The 13,670-nt window shown below is 35.4% G+C and overlaps 2 protein-coding genes across 3 annotated transcripts in view; one reads left to right on the forward strand and one right to left on the reverse strand.

Moving 5' to 3' along the window:
- Positions 1 to 212: 212 nt before the first annotated feature.
- On the forward strand, positions 213 to 9,058 carry LOC107569678 (leucine-rich repeat-containing protein 2). Of its 2 annotated transcripts, none has more exons than XM_016255812.1 (9): positions 213 to 365; positions 1,242 to 1,369; positions 2,561 to 2,616; positions 2,701 to 2,857; positions 3,313 to 3,488; positions 3,582 to 3,727; positions 4,814 to 4,966; positions 8,046 to 8,173; positions 8,616 to 9,058. In XM_016255812.1, exons 1-9 carry the CDS (start codon positions 226 to 228, stop codon positions 8,663 to 8,665), a joined length of 1,134 nt encoding a protein of 377 aa, XP_016111298.1. In that variant the 5' UTR covers positions 213 to 225; the 3' UTR covers positions 8,666 to 9,058. The 2 variants fall into 2 exon arrangements, with proteins under 2 accessions (XP_016111298.1, XP_016111300.1); XM_016255814.1 differs by having other exon boundaries at positions 3,352 to 3,488.
- Positions 9,059 to 11,413: 2,355 nt separating this feature from the next.
- Positions 11,414 to 13,670, reverse strand: part of LOC107569664 (hippocampus abundant transcript 1 protein-like) — a 15,799-nt gene continuing 13,542 nt past the window's right edge. Inside the window, exons 11-12 of the mRNA XM_016255792.1 lie at positions 13,138 to 13,167; positions 11,414 to 11,787 (exon numbers count right to left, since the gene is read on the reverse strand). Coding sequence (XP_016111278.1) covers positions 11,593 to 11,787; positions 13,138 to 13,167 — 225 coding nt within the window. The 3' untranslated portion in view covers positions 11,414 to 11,592. The remainder of the gene's footprint in view (positions 11,788 to 13,137; positions 13,168 to 13,670) is intronic.

Raw genomic sequence — 13,670 nt, forward strand, 5'->3', positions numbered from 1 at the left:
GTAGATTCTTGTTTCAAGCATAAACTCATTTAATTTAGCTATATTTTTTTAGAAAACAATTCTTCATATCTGGAGTAATTGTGCTTCTCAAGTAAATGTATCTTGATTTATTTAGATATTTATACTTGAAAACAAGAAAGAAATCGGAGTAAGAAGCTCATGTTCTGCAGTATGTGAGGATGTTGCTGTGTGTTTGGCTCACATACGGTTTGTCTGTTCCTCAGCATGAAGGCAGAGCGGATCGGCGTTGATATTCCCGTGTATGACCTCTCTCTGATCCGAGATCTGTGGGAGGGACGCGTGAAGAAACACAAGCAGCGACAGAAGAAGGAGGAAGAGCGGATCAGTCAAAGTGCTCTGGCCAGGTGAGGAAGAGGAGCATGAAGTCTAGAAAAGAGCAGGACTGTGCTGTTCTGAGATTAAATTAAACTCACAAACACACCTAATCAAGATAACATGATCGTTACACACAGCTGTGTTTGATCTGGACTGGAACTAAACTCTGGGGCCAGTTGTTCAAAAGTAATCCGATCGGATTCTGGCCATCGGATTGGATCAAATCTTGAAAATGGGTTGTTCAAAGGATTCTGAATTCAGATTAGATCACAAAATCCAATCTTGGTTTTGATCCCGATTAAATCCTCAGTGTTGTTCAAAACGTTTTAGTAAGATTGGGATACTTCTGATCCGCCAAAAAAACTGGATTGTTCTGATCCCAGCAGAAGGGTGGATTTCAGGAACAAAAATGTAATAAAACTTTAAAACTTGTCCAAAAAATGCAACATTTGTAACATGTATCCCCAAACAGCTGTCAATATCAAACAAAAATGTTACATTTAATTTTAATCACTGATTGTAAACTACATTGGCACAATCATCAGAGATGGAGCAGTCAGAAGTAGTTAAGTGTGTAAATGCAATGCAAAATGCAAAACATTGGCATTTTGTTCTCCATCAGCATGTCCCTTTAGGGGCTCCGTAGAGCTCTAGTAATCCAGATTTGGAAATCTGGAAAAGTGTGTATCTGGATCAGGGAGATCCAATCCAGTTTTGCTTTGAAAAACCGGCACTAAAGTCAAATGGGTTATTTCCGAATCCAGATCATTCTGATCCAGATGAAACTTTCTGAACAACTGGCTCCAGGTCATGGCCTTTCAGCATGGGGACTGAACAGCCCTGCTCTAGAGAAACCGCTGATGTTGCCGTTAAAAAGCAAACTATCAGGCGATGTTTGTTTGCAGGGTGAATCAGCAGTGGCAGTATCGCATTGCATGCAGAAAGCTGAAGAGCGCCGAGGTCGCGGCGCTGCAGTGTTATCTGGAGAGATCAGCGCTCAGAGAAATACACCTCCTGCCCACCGATAACAAGGGTATCTTTATTAACCCAAACACTTTCAGTCATTACATCACCTGATCAAATAGATGCATTTACAATAATTTCAGAATAAGTCTAGTCTAAGCTCACAAACTCAAACAGGGGCTCTCAAATGTTTTTGTTTGCCGAATACCTTTGATCTAAAATATTTACCCCTTTTGAGATTTATATAATTTCAATTTATAATCATTTCAATAATATAATAGCAAATTTGCATGCATTGTTAATGGTCGCATGACATGCGGGTAAACAAGTATTTCAAGTATAGCAAGTATTTCATCTTTATTATTTAGTATTATTTTATTATTATTGTTTTAAGTTTAAAGAAATATTTATTTATTTTAACATGACATTTTTTAGCTCTTTGATGATGTTTAATGGTCACATGATATGTAGATAAACATAAAATATTCATGTTTAATTTTATTATTATTAATTATTTTTGTATGATTCCATTATTATTTTAAAGTAAAATGTCGGTAGATGGTCACATTACATGTAGGTAAACATAAAATATTTCATATTTGTAAGTAAATGTTTTTTGTTTATTATTTTTGTATTATTTTACTATTATTGTTTTAAGTTTAAATGAAATATTTTTATTTATTTTGTTTTAATATTTCATTTTTAGTTCTCTGATGTTGGTCACATGATATGTAGGTGTAAATATACATGTAAACATAATTGTTTAATTTTATTATTATTGTTTTGAGTTTAAATAAAACATTTTTGTTTAATTTTACTATCACATTTTTAGTTCTCTGTAAGAGAGCATAAACAGGATTTTTGAATTTTATTATTTTACATTTGTATTGTTTAATTCATTTATTATATTTCTTAATGCTGACGAAATAAATTAACAAAAAGAAAAACAAATAACAAGAACAGACAATATCAGATAATAGTTAACATGAAGGAATTGTCCATGTATTTGACCCATATTTTGAATCACACATTGCATTGTGTTACAATTTAAAGGAAATATTAGTAAACTTAACAGATAATGCACCAATATCTTATCAGTTTTTCTACAGATTTTTTCTTATATTTTAGTTGATCTTCTAGCATATGCAATGAATTTTCTACTTCATTGTGTGTGTAATTTTCATTTGTTAAACCTCCTGAAACAATATTCCTGTTGAGACTCAATGAATCTGACCTCTGACTGTCTGTGTCTCTCATCCAGACAATGACGCAGACAACAAGAAGTTCATTTTTGAGCTGAATGGGAAAAAATGGATGGTAGCCATCTGATAATGCTTTTTCAAAGATGTTTTTCGAATGCATTTGTACCGTGCGTGATCCAGCTATGACTGTGATCTGCAGAAATTACCTGAAGAGCTTCAGTATATGACTTATCTCAAGGAATGGCACATCCACGGGACCAGGATTCCCGAGATTCCCACTTACATTGAGGCGTTTGTGGATCTGCAAGTGCTGGACGTCCCAAAAAATGGACTGACTAGGCTTCCTACTGAAATAGGTCAGAGTCACCAAACCTGAAATACTAAAATCATAACTCCACATCTGTGACCCTGGAGCACAAAACCACTCATAAGAATCAATTTGGTGAAATTGAGATTGATCATGCATCTGAAAGCTGAATAAATAAGCTTTGCATTGATGTATGGTTTGTTAGGATCGGACAATATTTGAAAATCTGGAATCTGAGGGTGCAAAAAAATCTAAATATTGAGAAAATCATCTTTAAAGTTGTTCAAATGAAGTTCTTAGCAATGCATATTACTAATCAAACATTACGTTTTGATATATTTACGGTAGGAAATTTACTAAATATCTTCATGGAACATGATCTTTACTTAATATCCTAATGATTTTTGGCATAAAAGAGAAATGTATAATTGTGACCCATACAATGTATTGTTGGCTATTGCTACAAATATCCCCCAGCGACTTAACACTGCTTTTGTGCTCCAGGGTCACAGAAATCCAACGCAAATGTCTCATCTTTCACAGGGAAACTGATCAACCTGAAGGAATTAAATGTGAATTATAATAAACTGTTAAGCATTCCACCTGAACTCGGAGAATGTGAGCATCTGGAACGATTAGAGATGACGGCGAACAGAAACCTGGCCGAGCTTCCCTTTGAGGTGCGACAAGATGATCAGACACCATTTGAAATGTTCCTATGCATGAAATCCTTCACAAACCACACATTTTTGTCTGTGTTATTCGTTTTCCAGCTGAGTAATCTAAAGAAGTTGACGCACTTGGACGTGGCAGAGAATCAGTTTGCCAGTATTCCTGTCTGCGTGCTTCGCATGGAAAGCCTGAAGTGTTTGGATATCAGCAACAACAGACTCAAAGACCTGCCGGAGGACATCGACAGGTGTGTGTTTACAGCATTTCTGTTCATAATCATCTGTTCATCAAGTGCAGTGTTGGGGAAAGTTACTTTTAAAAGTAATGCATTACAATGTTGCGTTACTCCTTAAAAAAGTAACTAATTACGTTACTTAGTTACTTTATATGGAAAGTAATGCGCTACACTGCAAAAAATGATTCTCTTGCTTAGTGTTAGTGTCTTGTGTTCTAGTATAAATATCTAAACATTCTTGAATCAAGATGCATTTACTGTACGAGTGAAATGATTTAAGATAGTAAGTCTTGTTTCGTAAAAACAAAATCAAAATTTTGTTCGTTTTTGCTTAAAACAAGCAAAAATATCTGAGTAAGTCTTGTTTCGTAAAAACAAATAATCAAAATTTTGTTCGTTTTTGCTTAAAACAAGCAAAAATATCTGACAATGTAAGAAAAATAATCTTAATTCAAAGGCTACACAAGATTATTTTTCTTGCTCCATTAGCAGATATTTTTGCTCGTTTTAAGCAAAAACGAACAACATTTTTATATAATTTTTTTTTTTACAGAAAACAAGACATAATATCTTAAGTTGTTTAACTTGTACAGTAAATTCATCTTGATTCAAGAATGTTTAGATATTTATAGCAAGACAAAAACACTAAGTAAGAGAATCATTGTTTGCAGTGTACGATACCTTTGCGTTACTTTTTAAATCTGAGCAGGGCTTGCTTGTTTGTTTTTATTATAAAGAGTTATATTTTTAGCAAATGTAAAAGCCCTTTCACATTTAAAAGTGAAAGGAATAAGCCTCAGGCTGAAGGGAAAGTAAATTCACGTCTGTACAGTAGAACACAGGAGAAGAACACACTTTAGCAATAAAAAAAAAGACAGAAGCACAAATGTTAGTGTATCTAAAGTCATTTTTGCTAATTAGTATGTTTGAACTGGATCATCAAAGGTCAGCAGCAAAGACATTGGTTAATAAAGTGGGTTTAAATATATAAAGGATATTTGTGTTATTGAACATATTTAGTTATTGCAGAGTTGCCTCATATTCTGAGTTTCACTGTTTTAATTCATTTTGATGAATACTGAATCTGTCCCTCATCAGGCTTGAGTCATTAGAGATGCTGTTCCTTCACAAAAACAACGTGCGATACGTGCCGATGACCGTGACGAACCTCATCCATCTGAGGATGCTGGTCATCAGCGCAGACGAACTGTACAGCATCCCGTCGCAATTAGTTGACAATCCTAACATCAAGTAAGTGTGAACCCTACGGAGCAAGTGATGAGCCACATGGTGATGGAAAAAACATGAGATGGAAGGAAAATCTTTGTTTTAACCCTAAAAATGGCAAGACCATAAAGAGGCATCAGAAAATGTATTTATTGCTATTTTCCATCTTATTGGGACACAAATAATACAACTTGATCATTTTTTTCAAAACATGGCAAAACATGTTTGTATCCCACAGGATACATTGCCAGTTTGGGGGTATTAATTAACTGAAAACAGAACACTTGTTTATCAATGCTTGTTACAACATGGCTGTAATTCCAGGTTACTGCTGAAGTGAAGCATTTCAAAAATAAGTTATAAACGTTTAAGTTTGCAGTAAAGATAATGTCGTTTTAAATTGTATATAAAATAAATACTTTATAAAATATGTTGCATTTCAAATTGCTATAAAATCTAAGCCATGTGTCTAACCAAGTTATGCTCCAAATTTGAAGTTGATATCACCAAAATTGTGGTTCCTGTGAGATTTTGTTTGGGCGCTATACCAAAAATAACCACTGGGTGACACCCAAACTCTAGTGAATTCTTTTGATTCAGTTTTCTGTCCCAAATCAATAATTTTCTGTCACAATATCACTTCTATTACAAAACAGTCACCAAATATGGAGCCTTGACTGTCAGACATTTCCAACGATATGTGTTTTGTCGAGATTACAAAAAGATTTGATTTTCTAAAACACAAGCTACAAAATCACAGAGTCTATATATATATATATATATATATGTAAGGTCCGCGCACCTGGCCCAAGGAAGGTACCCAGTGGCGGATGAAGGTCTCTTGCGTGTTCGGTCTTTTCAGCGAAGAGCGATGTATCCCCGGAGATACAAACATTTAGAGACAGATGTAAGCATTAAAGCATTTAATTCATAAAATTTCAATGTAAACCTAATAAGCTAATGCTGACCAACAGCTTTTTAATCAGGTAAGTCCCCTCCAACGTGTGAATATGTGAGCTAGATCAACTTTTATCGGAGGGTGAGTAGATTTCCCATGAAAGGTGGCCATGCCGTTTTAAATGCTGCCCGTGAGCTAAACAAGGAATGTATGAACAAAGTCAATTTTTCTAAATATTCACAAACCAAGAAACAGTACACATTCCCCGCCTCTCTCCACACAGCCTCTCAAATGTTTGTATCCCACAGGATACGTTGCCAGTTTTAGGGTTAAACCGTTCACCGGGAAATGCTCTGTTTGCTCACGAAACATTTTAATTCTCTTGAAAATCTTCTGTTTCGCTAATAACCTTTGCGCTCGCTTGCAAAACCTGTGCATTCGCTCGCAAAACTATCGCGTTGCCCTGAGAAACTTTGCGTTTGTTTTCAAAATATTTGGGTTCTCTTGTAAAACTATTGCATTTCTGAAATTTAGTGTTCTTTCGCGTACTATTTCCTCTGAGAAGCATTGTGCTCATTCCCGAAACTATTGTGTTCCTCTGAGAAACTTCACGTTCGCTTTCAAAACATTTGAGTTCTCTTGTAAAACTACTTTGTGTTAGTTCGCAAACTACTGCGTTCCCCCGAGATACTTTGTGTTAGTTCGCAAACTATTGCGTTTCCCCAAGATACTTTGTGATAGTTTGCAAACTATTGCGTTCCCGACACTTTGTGTTAGTTCGCAAACTATCGTGTTTCCCCAAGATACTTTGTGTTAGTTCGCAAACTATTGCGTTCCCCCGAGATACTTTGTGTTAGTGCGCAAACTATCGCGTTTCCCCGAGATACTTTGTGTTAGTTCGCAAACTATTGCGTTCCCCCGAGATACTTTGTGTTAGTTCGCAAACTATTGCGTTCTCGACACTTTGTGTTAGTTCTCAAACTATTGCGTTCCCCCGAGATACTTTGCATTTGCTTGCAAAACATTTGTGTTCTCTTGTAAAAGTATTGCGTTCCCGAAACTCTTTGCTCATTCGCAAAACAATTGCGTTCCTCCGAGACACTTTGCATTCTTGCAAAACAATTGTTCTCTTTGTGTTTTCCCAGAGACATTGTTCATTCGCGAAACTATTGCGTTCCTCTGACAAACTTCACGTTCACTTGCAAAACATTTATGTTCTCTTGTAAAACTACTGCGTTCAACCGAGAAACTTTGTGTTTGTTCGCCAAACTATTGGGTTCCCCTGAGAACCCTGCTGAAAAAAACAATAGAAACCACATAATTTGTAATGGTTGTACTGATTATAATGGGAATTGTATTGGTTTTAATGGAAACTGTAATGGACCCTGTTGGTCTCCTTCTATTGGTGGCTTGTTAAAACCACTAAATCTAATAGTGTCCCAAAACACACTACAGGAAACCATTTTTAATGGTTTTAATGGTTAAAAGTTGATGGTTTGTAATGTTTGTAATGGTATTTGTAGTGACTATTGGGTTCCCTTGAGAACCCTGCTGAAAAAAACAATAGAAACCACATAATTTGTAATGGTTGTACTGGTTATAATGGGAATTGTATTGGTTTTAATGGAAACTGTAATGGACCCTGTTGGTCTCCTTCTATTGGTGGCTTGTTAAAACCACTAAATCTAATAGTGTCCCAAAACACACTACAGGAAACCATTTTTAATGGTTTTAATGGTTAAAAGTTGATGGTTTGTAATGTTTGTAATGGTATTTGTAGTGGAAAACATTAGAATTTATGTGATGGCTTCTATTGTTTTTTTCAGCAGGAAAAATGAGCATCTGTGTTCTTTCGCAAAACTGTCCTATTCCCCTAAAAAATGTGCATTCAGTCACAAAACATTTGCATTTCCCAAAGACACTTTGCTTTCTCTAGTAAACGCTTGCGTTCACCCGAGAAACTTGTGATCGGTCACAAAACATGCATTTCTCAGAGAAACTTTGCATTCACTCACAAAACATTTGCATTCTCTCAATGCAAGTCAAACTTTGTGTTGACTTGCAAAACATTTAATTAGAATTTTTCCTCCATCTCTTTATTTTTTTTTTTGCAATCTGAGAATAAAACATGAGCAGCTGCATGCTGTCTGTCCAAACCCCTAAAAACACTCCATAAAGCGCTGATCTACTGTCTTTCTGTTTCAGATTAATCCGATTATATGACAATCCAATAAATACTGACAATGAAGACATGAACGAGATAGACGCAGAAGCTCAGGACGAGCGTGACAAGGAGTTCATGAAGACGTACATCGAGACTCTTCAAGACAGAGGTGAAAACGATGAATGCTGATAAATCCATGGATTTAAATTAAATATGAACTAAGGATGCAGAAAAAATGCATCATTATAATTTATTATTTTAGATTTTAATTCTAATTTGTCAACAAAAAAAAATTTGTGTAAATTGAAAAGGAGTCAGTTCTAAAACGCTGATTTTCTTAAGTTATAAAATAAAACACTGATTATTGGAGTACTTTTTACAAGAACATACTATTCCAGTCTTTCTACTTGAAAACGGCATGCTTAATTCAATGTGTTACATGCCGTTTCTTTGTAATTATAAGTGATATTTACTAGCAGTTTCAAAGTAAATGCAAAGCCATTTTTTTCAGTGCATCATTCAGTAATCATACAGAACTTTAAATACATTTGGAAACAGTTTGTGCATCATTTGCAGATGTTAGGCTTTAACTAAATGTTCCTCTTTTTCAGACACTCAGCCGTCATACACCACTAAAGTCTCCCTCAGCTGCCTGCTGTAGAACCAGATGACTCTAAATATGACACAATCATCTGCTGCAGAATGACACCGAATGAAATCAGTGTTTTAAATGCTTCCACTGGAGTCTATTTATTAGTTTTCTCATTCCAAGTTCAATTAAAACTGAAAAGCAGGTTACACTGGATGATAAGCTGTTAGTATCTAAAGGGTTTGGGTTTCTTCTCTAGCAGCGTTTACTATTATTTAAGAAAAACAGCTGGGAGTTTGTAGGCTTGAAGTTCATAGTTTCCTTTAAACTAGTTAAAATCTGATCCCAAACCCATTTTGATTTGGTTTTCTGTGAAGATTTACATCGTTTAGTTTGTTTGATGTGACCAAACGTTTCACAGCATGCTGATAATGATTTTTTCTGTCTGCGAGTCAATGTTTTATAAGAGAGTCATTTTAATTTATTGCAATTAAATAAATCAAAATTTCAATTTCCTATTTTACCTTCAGCGATAAATATGACATGCAAACACTTGCACTTCTCTGTCAATGGGAAAAAATATAAATCCAATCATGCAATATGAAGCGGTTTATTGAAACATCAAAGAATAGCTCAACGAACAAATGTCTCAGCAAACGAATGCTTAATGTGCATCGAATGCATCAATAAAATCTCATCAGTAGGCATCTACAAACCAGTCTTCAAGAAATGGCTGCATAGACATGAAGAATGGCACCTAGAGCCGAAACATCATTAAAAAACAAAGTGCAGTTCATTGGAAAACACCTAATATGACATTAGTTGAGTGGGGCTAAGACCTTCTGGAGTCAGTGTGCATTGATCTACAGCACCGATTGCATAAATAGAGTAACATCTACATCATTTTCAAGTATGCATCATAATCAGAATTGGCAACTGAAATGTGCTGCTTAAATACATCAAAGTACACGATGAAGCAGAAGTCGTCATGGATTTAGGCTGTTATTGCTGCAGTGTGTTACATGATAAAATGCAATCACTCAGATAATCTGATGCTAACCGAGTCGTGACCAAAATTTGTTTTACTCTGCTTCTAACATGCAAAAAAACGAAAATAAAATAACATAAAAGCCAGTAAGAATTCAGTTAGCAAGCAATGATAAATCAGTAAAGCTGCTTTAAAAAACAAAACACTTGATTAGGTCCTCTGGAAATTTACTGGACAGCACAGAAACATTAAATAAATGCCTTACAGGAATAATTCAGCCTAACAATAAAATGTGTTCACCCTCAGGATCATCCGAGATCAGGATGAGTTTGTTTCTTCATCATGTTTGTAGAAATGTAGCATTGCATCAGTGTCTCGCTGCAAGTGAATGGGTGCCGTCAGAATGAGTCCAAACAGCTGATAAAAACATCACAATAATCCACAGCACTCCAGTCCATCAGTTAACATCTGGAGAAGACAAAAGCTGAAACTAATCCAGCATTAAGACGTTTTTAACTCAAATACCATAGAGTCTATAATCTATAATAACTCTTCCTCCAGTGAAAAAGTGCATCTGCTGTTGTCTCTCGCATCAAAATCCAGCCACATATGTGTTTAGAGCTGTTTAAACGCTGCTTGATCTGTGCAGATTTCTCTCCTGATTCACACCAGAACACTGACTCACTGGAGGAAGCGTTATTATGGATTATGGACTCAATGGTATTTTAGTTAAAAGCGTCTTAATGCTGGATTTGTTTCAGCTTTTGTCTTCTCCAGATGTTAGCTGATGGACTGGAGTGCTGTGGATTATTGTGATGCTTTTATCAGCTGTTTGGACTCTCATTCTGACGGCACCCATTCACTTGCAGCGAGACACTGATGCAGTGCTACATTTCTCCAAACCTGATGAAGAAACACACTCATCCTGATCTCGGACGACCTGAGGGTGAACACATTTTCATTTTTAGCTGAACGATACTCAAGTATAATCAAGTCTGTGTGTAATTGTGAGGTAGCAGCTCTGTGCTGAGTAGCTGGTGCTCATTTACGAGTTACAGATTAAATACATTTTCTTCGTAATAATTCATCTATCAAAGCTGCACCTGACCTAAAGACAATGATTATGTCTGTTTTGTGCGATAAAAGATGCTCTGGCTGTACGTGCAATGCGTGTTTAAATGCTCTTAACTAACTTTGCCACTAGGACATTATTATTACTGCAGTCTGTACAAGTTTAGCGCAGAGGTTAAAGTTCATCAGTAATATAATAAAGGACTACAGTTTACGTTCAGATACACGGCAGCTACACTGCAAAAATCATTTTTTACTTAGTATTTTTGTCTTGTTTTCCAGTACAAATGTCTAAAGATGCTTAAACTTAGACACATTTCCTTGAGAAGCGAAATGACTGAAGATATTCTCAGTCTTAAGTCTTACTTTCTGAAAAATGCATCAAAATTAAGTTTGTTTATTCTTAAAGCAAGAACAGAAATTGCTAAAATTCTTGATTCAAAGGGAAAACGAGACAGATTTTTCTGACCCCATTAGCAGCTTTTTTTTCTTGTTTTAAGCATTAATTTCTCAAAATCAAGATTTGATAAGTTATTTCGCTTCTTCAGTAAACGTATCTTGATTTAAGGATGTTTAGATACGAAGCAAGACAAAAATACTGAGAACACTGCAAAAAAAGTGTTTACAATTTTTTATATATATTTTTTTTTTTACAGAAATCAAGACGTAATATCTTAAATCATTTTACTCGTGCAGTAAATGCATCTTGATTCAAGAATGTTTAGATATTTATACTAGAACACAAGACACTAAGTAAGAGAATCATGTTTTGCAGTGCAAGCCAAAATATGGTGAAGGCACATTCTCTTTCAAAGACTGAAGGATATAAAAAAAATAAAAAAAAAAGAAAAGAAAAGACAGATGTTTAGACATTCAGTAAAAGGCTTTGTCAGACACGCTGCTGGAATAAAACCCAAACCAGAGGAGTTTCCTCCTGGGCTTATAAACTGCTGTCCTGTAAAAGAGGCTCGTTGTCTTCGTCGCTCACAGGAACCGATCCGTTCTCCGTGACGCCGCTCGCAGACTCCGTCTTCAGCGCTGGAGCGTGTTGAGCGGGAATGAAAACCGCCACCAGCAGAGCCAGAAGAACCGAACACGCGCCAAAGAGGAAGGGAGGGCCAGGAATCACACGCTTCTGAAAGACCGAAGACACACGCTGTACAGAAAGCAGGCTTCCTACACATTTCCCAGTAGATTTTCAGACCATGTTTAACATAAATGGTCCACAGAGCATTAATTCCAGCATTATATGTGACCCTGGAGCACAAAACCAGTCATAAGGGTCCATTTTTGGAAATTGAGATGCATGCATCATCTGAAAGCTGAATAAATAGCTTTGCATTGATGTATGGTTTGTTAGGATAGAACAATATTTGAAAATCTGGAATCTGAGGGTGCAAAAAATCTAAATATTGAGAAAATCATCTTTAAAGTTGTTCAAATGAAGTTCTTAGCAATGCATATTACTAATCAAACATTAAGTTTTTATATATTTACAGTAGGAAATTTACAAAATATCTTCATGGAACATGATCTTTACTTAATATCCTAATGATTTTTGGCATAAAAGAGAAATGTATAATTGTGACCCATACAATGTATTGTTGGCTATTGCTACAAATATACCCCAGCGACTTAACACTGCTTTTGTGCTGCAGGGTCACATATTTGGTATATAATACAGTCATCTGTAAATGACACCTCTAAGTGTCATTAACATACAGAGCCCCTAAAACAAAAGGTCATTTACATGCACACAAGAACTTTTTTTTGCATGCTTACACAGTTTTATATAGCCTATTTCCTTCGTGCATCACTGCCATCTTACTATGAATAAAACAAGAGCATGGATGCACATGAATTAGTACAAATCTACTAGCTCAAATTTGGTCTTTTCTTATGGCAGAACCTCTGATATCAAGGCCTAATGTCCAATTTAACACATCCTCCGTGGCGATGGAGAAACCATGACACAACATGGGCTGAACATGACAGTTCAAGGGTTTATAAAAAAGACTGGTACTGTAAAAAAAAAAAAAAGTGCCCTTTTGTTAGGGCAGTTTGCCATATTTCAAGGTCTTAGGTCTCTTTAATGCATGCTTTGTGGAGGCCAAGAAATCACAACAGGTGGCTCAGTGTGCATTGTCCTATATACAAAGTTAAATAATTTCTCGTGTGCACATAAAAGTCTGTATATATTTTATTTTTGAGGCTATGTAATATGGTGCTAAGAATATTGTGAGAAGAAACCCAAAATGCTTATAACCTTCATTTTGCATAATGCAAAAGTCGTATTTTGACTTTGACGTCTTGTACAATAAATTTATTTTCATTAAATTCTTAATTTTCTATTATTAAAAAAAAAAACTAAATAGGAGCATAAGTCTGGAAACACAAATACTTCTCCATACTTTTTTTTGCATACTTTTCCAGACCCTGTAGGAACCCTGAGAAAGACACAGAGAGTGATTACGTTCTCTTGTACCTCTTCAGTGTCCGGCGTGACGGGGTAATGCAGTATTTCAGATTAAAATAGAGACTAGGCTTTTAAAATAAAATTCTTGAAGGCAGAATAGCACCTCCTGGTGAGAGCAAAAAAAAGAAAAACATGTAATTTCATGGTGTAACTACTAGATTCCTGTATAGGACTATATAGAGAGGCTTGTGAATTCCCTAGTTGTTTTTATACATAATTGTTTACTTTTATTAGGTTGTGGATTTAAATGTATATTAAGGCATTCTCAAAGACTACTTTTTGTCAAGGTTTATATTTTTTGTTGTTTTAAATGTTGATTTGAAGTGTAGGTTTTTGCATTATTATTACTACATTCAAACCTGAACACAGAAAGCATTTTGTTACACAAAACATTAAAATTCTATAAAAATGTAACAAGAATGAACAGGAACGCTTTATCAGAGCTTAATCCTTCTGGGTCTGATCTGATCTGATCTTAACCTCTTATTTCAGTTTTCTGACTCATTTTGGCTATATGGTTATAGCCATACCAATTCATTTGA

This window comes from Sinocyclocheilus grahami, unplaced genomic scaffold (assembly GCF_001515645.1).
Source record: "Sinocyclocheilus grahami isolate Dianchi unplaced genomic scaffold, SAMN03320097.WGS_v1.1 scaffold1369.1, whole genome shotgun sequence".
Lineage (NCBI taxonomy): Eukaryota > Metazoa > Chordata > Actinopteri > Cypriniformes > Cyprinidae > Sinocyclocheilus > Sinocyclocheilus grahami.

Coding starts and splice junctions, on each gene's coding strand:
- LOC107569678 (XM_016255812.1), top strand. CDS start 226: ATGAAGGCAGAGCGGATCGGCGTTGATATTCCCGTGTATGACCTCTCT. Junction 2,617..2,700: donor TGAATGGGAAAAAATGGATG/GTAGCCATCTGA, acceptor TGTGATCTGCAG/AAATTACCTGAAGAGCTTCA. Junction 3,728..4,813: donor CTGCCGGAGGACATCGACAG/GTGTGTGTTTAC, acceptor GTCCCTCATCAG/GCTTGAGTCATTAGAGATGC.